General features: G+C 38.7%; 2 protein-coding genes across 4 annotated transcripts in view; one reads left to right on the top strand and one right to left on the bottom strand.

Moving 5' to 3' along the window:
• The window catches only part of CHCHD3 (coiled-coil-helix-coiled-coil-helix domain containing 3), a 276,934-nt gene that overhangs the window by 33,228 nt on the left and 237,334 nt on the right, over window positions 1–6,372 (top strand). The window lies entirely within an intron of this gene.
• Window positions 4,614–5,092, bottom strand: LOC105291644 (60S ribosomal protein L23-like). The gene has a single exon (XM_011359539.2). It carries the CDS (start codon window positions 5,064–5,066, stop codon window positions 4,644–4,646), a length of 423 nt encoding a protein of 140 aa, XP_011357841.1. The 5' UTR covers window positions 5,067–5,092; the 3' UTR covers window positions 4,614–4,643.

Here is a 6,372-nt window from a genome sequence, read left to right on the forward strand (position 1 = left end):
AATTCTAATCAGTTCTCTGCCTGCCTCTCCCCTACAGGTAAAACGATTTTATTGGGGTTTCATATTTTCTTCATTAAAAAGCGTTAGCTTTCTGTATTTCAGCTCCTTTTGGGCAATTTGATTTAATGAGGGTGACTGACCGTCTTGGGAGGTTTCAGTTCTCCATCAGTGAGGATAGGGACACAGGGCACAGGCAGGACCTGAGACAGAATGGTACGGAGCAGTGAGATGGCAGGGCTCTCCTGCGCATTATGCCACCCCGAAAAAGTTTGTGTTACTGCTTTCTACCTGGTAGGTATGAACCTCTTCAGCAGTTATCAGACTCGACAGTTCAAGTGTATTGTAGTTTCTTCCGTCCTTACCTGAAATCTAATTCTACTAAGTTGGTTAGTTAAACAAGAGGTCACCACTTAAAAACATTTTATTTCTTATGAGGTAGGGAATTGGTCAACTGTTTCTTAACTGCGAAAGCCCCTCTTTCTGACTCAGCTGGAGCTCCCAAGATGCCAAGTCACTTGGATAGTGTTGACAGGAAAAGGTTCAGATAGAGGGAAAAAAAGCCCTTAGCACATCTACCCACCGAACAGGGTTGCAGTCCCCTGTGTATCAAGAAGTATGTGGCTTTGCTTCCCCTGGGCCAGCCGCATGGGGCAGAGCTGTAAACCTTGAGAGGCCCTTCTTCAGCCTCACCTCGCTGCCAGGGAGGAAGCATGTGTGGAACTGTAGTATGTACTTCCGTTTTGCTTCCATGATTCTCTCTCCCAGGTCAGCCCTGCAGAAACATTTCTGGCCCTCTCTTCTGACACATTATCTCCCTCTACCTTTTCCAACCTTCAGTTTGTCATTTTTCTAATCATTACCAATACCAACTTTTGGTACTTCACCTAAGTAGTTTGCAAAAGCTTTTGGCCTGAATTTTTATGACAAGATTTTGCTTACAGTAGGGCTGGAGAATACTGCTAACTCCTGATTATTGGAGGACAGATCATTTTAAAAATTGGCTTATAAGTCGGATAGTACCTTTTTTTCCTAGTATCTCTTTTATAATGACTTTTTTTTTTTTTTTTTTTGGGATATAACTGTTCCCCTCTGCCCATTAACTTTTATTTTTCTGTATCCCCATTTGGAAATCTCTGAAACCTAAAAACATAAACATTTTTCTAATAATAGGGAAAGTTTGAAAGAATCCATGTCCTCTTAGGTTGGTACATTGTGCCATTCTAAAGCAATATTTCCCAGCTGGGGACTTGAATGACAGTGTTCTGGAGAGCACACTGCTGTTAAAGGCTCTAATGGAGGACATTTTAGTTGCTATTAACAAATCAACCTAATAAAACAGTTACTTAAATATTTTCTCTGTGTGTCTCATGACTTTGGCGATGGTTAGTGGCGATCAGGCAAATGGGCTTCGGCCCTTCAGTTGCTTTATGACAGCAGCCGTTTATGTAGTTTAATGTTTTTATTTGTAGTCATGTAGGATTTAATTTATGCTCATAATGGATTATTGGTTAAAAATCTAGAAACATGAGACCCTGATGATGGAAAGCAGGTTAATGAACATTATAAAAATGACGATAGTTCTGAAGATTAGCTTTAGGATGCTTTTCACTAGGTTAGTAAGCTGTATTCATCTGATAAAAATTCCCCTAAAGCACATTGAGGTGTGTCTAATATTTTAATACTTAATATTAAAAAGAAATATGGTCATCATTCTATTCAGTTTTGCTTTTAAGTTTTTGGGAATAAAAACTATTCTCCCCCTAATGTATTAGCATTTACAAATAACACCCTGAAATCTCTCTGATCTTGTCATTTAGAAATAAAACACAAAAGGTCTAAAATTAAGCCACTTAATTTACTTTAGCAACTTTAAACAACTTAATTTACTTAACTGTAAAATGTGAGAATTCTGAACATTAGAGTATGAAAGTATTTTTTGTCTGTTTTTGACACTGTATTTTAAAATACTGTGGGTCCCCAAACCAAACATAATAAAATGTTACGTTTGACTTTTTTTTGCATAATTAGAGGCTGGAATGAGTTGACTTTTATCTCGATATATTGTAAATGCTATAAAAAGGTTATTATAATAAACTTTTGTCGTGATCTTAATAATATTAGTAATTTAAAATTAAATGTCACAAAATGACTATCACGTAATATACAAATTATGATTCTTTAAAAAGTTACCGCAGCGTTGCTTAAGATTATATTATTGCGAGAGGACTTGCACCTCTAAAAATGTTGAGAAGTGCGGTCATCTGTTGGAACGTGTAGCAGGAAGAAGAGCTCTGGGGAGGGAGACGAAGCCCCGTCTCAGTTTCTACAACAGGTAGCGACCACATGGACATGTGTCCCCATCGGCATGGATCAGAGCCAGGTTTGAATGACTAGCCGTATGTTGGCCCTGCTTGGTCCCCTGTGTTATTGCAGAGTTGGCTGTAATGATGGTTACCACCTAACTGGGAAGCCATGATCCCTGCTTCTGTCTGGGGTAAGGATGGTGGGAGTAAAAGTTTGCCATGGTTGTCTGGAGGTAGCAAGCCACGTAAGGCTCCCTCAGAGATGTTCCCTCGATGTTAGGTTTTGGAGGCCTGTCCTGTGTGGCAAGGAGGTGTAAAATAACAGCAATTGTGAGAACTCAGAGGGAAACCTAAGCTAGTTTGAGAGAATCTTAGGGAAATGCAGAAATATTATCACTGCAGTGTGAGTAAGAGAAGCATTTTTAAGATTGTAAAAGTACAAGTATTGCTCATTAAAAAAAAAAAAAATAGATGTGTTTCAACCAAGCCTGTTGTTATATGAATATGTTTAAGCGGATTATAGTTCTCCATTTATATCTTTTATAAAATTGGACATGCTATTTTGAAAAAATAGGGCCCCTGGATATAATTTGCATTTCTTAAGAACGCAGCAAATCTGTTACTGCATGTTTAAAATGATTATTTTCTTACAGAATTTTAACACTAATGCTAAAAACATTACCAGCAGCTCTAATGTATTAATATTCTACCTAACTTATACCCAAGCAGACCGTTTTAGATCTAAACTAATGTTTATTTTTTAGCTGATAGTGGAAGTTCTCTTAGGGGCTGTTAGCATATCAAAGGGAGTTTTGAAGTAGTGCGATTGTTTGTCTTGGGCCTTAGGGAGCCCTGAAGTTTATCAGCAGAACATAGACCTCGGAAGGGGGTTTCTGGATGGAACACCAGGATAGGATGGTCACATTCCAGTTCTGTGCTTATGATTCGAGGGGATAGAGATGGGGAGAATAAATTTGTTACTTAATCCTTTTATTTCAGATTCTGCCTAGTGAATTTACAGTAAAAGAAAATCTGTGAAAAAAGGAGAAAAGGAGGATTTAAGAGGATTTGTTTTGTATTCTTATTGTCCTTATGTAGAATGCTGCATGAGAAGAGAAGGAAAAAGATTTAAGAGGGTTGCTTTAAGTAGTCAGGTTCTCAGTAATCTTTGGGATAGCTGGAACATTTTCTTATAAAAGTTTAGCTTGCCAGAAAGGTAGAAAGTTAGTGAATCATTAGTCTGTAGGTAGAATGATTATACTATTCTACTATGAAATAGGAAGTAGATGGCAGGATGCAGCCTTAAAGAGTTGTCAGGGTAAAAAATGTAATTTAGTCATTTTGATCAGTAATCTATAAATTGCCATACAAATTTGACATTTGTATAGAGTTTTGGATAAAGTAGGTTTGTGGGAGCTAAAATTGTGATCCAATGAGGTATTGGTATATGTCAGAAGGTGATACAATTCTAACAATTCTGTTCACTTACAGGTCAGGAAACTGAGTCACAGGGAAGCTAATGACCAAAGATACACGTATATCAAACAGTGAAGCAGGGTTTTAGACAATCTGATTCGAGAGCGGACATTCTTTGCTGCTGTGCTGTGATGCCATGGTTTCAGAATTATGTTAACTGAGAGGAACATTGGAGGCGATCTAATTTATCCCCCTCATTTAGAAATAACGAAACTGAGGCTCTTCTAAAGGGATTGAGTAACTTGTTTAGAAGCTTACTTACCCTGGTTTGGACAAAGCACCATGGTTGTTTTCCAGTTTGCTCATGTGCATATCTGGATGGGGAGACTTTCCTGAGGCAAGTACAGGCTTCCGCTCTCAAGTTTCTTTCAGCTCTTTCAAGTGTGCTAGGCATAGCTGGTTTTCTACTTTCTTCCCTTCTTAAGTGTGCGTACTTTGGAGATGGTCTCTGATTCTTCTAAGAAAAGGTCGAGTTAACATTGGATTTTCACCATGTTTCATCAAGATACATGGAGTAGAAGGTAGGTTTTATTGTCTAAAGGAGACCCTAAGTAACACTGGCTTAAAATGGGAGAATTTTGTTTTTCTGTCATAAAACACTTTGGGCAATTTGATGATTTCTTAGCATTGGGACCCAGCTCCTTCTCTGTTATTACTCTGCACCTCTAAGTGTTCCTCTTATCTATCTGGTCCAAAATGGCTCCCAGCTGCCCTTCAGCCTGTATTGTGGGCAATGACTTAGAAGCTGCAAATACCATGTCCATTCATGTATTATTATTATTATTATTATTATTATTATTAATTTATTTTTTTTGGGAGGGGAGGAACAAATAATTTTTATTTTTTTACAAATATGCCGAAGAATCATGCAATGCTGCCAGCATTGGATGCAGTCCTGGGCCACAAATCTGCACACTCCTTTGCAACTGGTCCTGTGATGCCAGAACCTTTCATTTCGCCTTTATTGTTTACTATGACCCCTGCATTATCTTCAAAATAAAGAAACACACCACCTTTTCTCCGGTATGACTTTCGTTGTTGAATTACCACCGCTGGATGTACTTTCTTTCTGAGCTCTGGTTTGCCTTTCTTGACTGTGGCCATCACCATGTCACCCACACCAGCAGCAGGAAGTCTGTTCAGTCTTCCCTTTATCCCCTTCACAGAGATAATATACACATTTTTGGCTCCTGTATTGTCAGCACAGTTGATGACGGCTCCTACCAGAAGGCCCAGAGAAATCCGGAATTTTGCACCAGAGGACCCACCATGTCCTCGCTTCGACATCTTGTAATCATGAGGCTGCACAGCTGCAAACGAGGCTGGAAATGTTCTATCTAGGTAGTTTGGTGGTGAACTTCTTCACCGTAGCACACCCATCACATAACTAACTGTCCATACGGCAGTTTCTCTGTGAAAGATAAAAACAAAAACTAAAAAGGACATTATAAAGGACATAATGAAACATGAAAAAATAATAACGGAATTAAAAACTTTATTGCAAAAAATGAAAATATGTTGTCTTTGATGTCTTCCGTTCATAGTATTACACATTTTTTTTTGGCTCGTTGATTTATCTCCTTGTTCATCATTGCAAGTTATTCCTTTATCACTAAAAATGTTTCCTTTATTTAGAGAGATATCAGTTTCTACCCAAAGAATGGATAATTAATGATCTCACAGACTGTTGGGAATTAGTAGCTGCCCCTTTTATATTTGCCATGGTTTGGTAAATATAAACTTTTGGTTTTGATGGGTGGGAGGGATCACTGTGTTTACTGAAGGATTTGGAGAAACTGATATTTTATTTCCTAGTATAGTATGCAATCTGGCTAAGATTTATGTAATATAAAAATGGGAGTACTGTGAGAACTCTGTCAATGGAGAAACAAAATGAAAATGACAAATAACTCAAGTTGGCCAAAGGTAGTTGATTCGTTAATGGAGAAATGGAGCTAAACTGTCGTCAGTTATCTTTTATTGTGAAATTGCCCTATGGCCAATTAATCGTGTGGCAGAAATGTTTGCCGTATATTTGTTTACTGTGAAACTATTTGTTTACTGGAAATTGTAGTCTTTATTGTGATCAGCCATGTGCCTAAACAAAAGTTGCCCTGCGTGAGAGCCTTTGCTGTGTTAGTCTTTGGATTCCCAGATGAGAGTGGAAAAGGCTGGATAACCAAGACTGTACGTACTGAAAATGTTGGCAACCCTGAGACACACGTCGTTTTTGAAATAGAGCTAAGTGATGTTGGGGTATTTTGGTTACAAAGACTTCGCTTTTGGATGTCAACAGCATGGCGGTGTGAGAGGACCTCCAGGTCCCTCTTCTTGAAGTTACATCACATTGAACAGCTATAATTCAACAAAGGATTCACTGCTTTACACACAAAAATGTCCAAGAGATCTGTGCATTGAGACATGTGAAGGCTGGTGGATCTGAGCAAACAACGGAGATAGGGAGGTGGAGAAGGACGGAGGAGGAAGCCTCACACAATTCAGCACTCACTGCAGCCCAAGCTGGTGCAATAGCAGTGAAAGATTGGGATGCAATACCCACTGTGCACACCAGAGGGGCAGAAACAGCAGTCGG

The sequence above is a fragment of the Pteropus vampyrus genome, unplaced genomic scaffold (assembly GCF_000151845.1).
Source record: "Pteropus vampyrus isolate Shadow unplaced genomic scaffold, Pvam_2.0 Scaffold48, whole genome shotgun sequence".
Classification (NCBI taxonomy): domain Eukaryota; kingdom Metazoa; phylum Chordata; class Mammalia; order Chiroptera; family Pteropodidae; genus Pteropus; species Pteropus vampyrus.

Bases quoted from the DNA above. Each gene is read 5' to 3' on its own strand.
- LOC105291644 (XM_011359539.2), bottom strand. From the start codon at position 5,066: ATGTCGAAGCGAGGACATGGTGGGTCCTCTGGTGCAAAATTCCGGATT.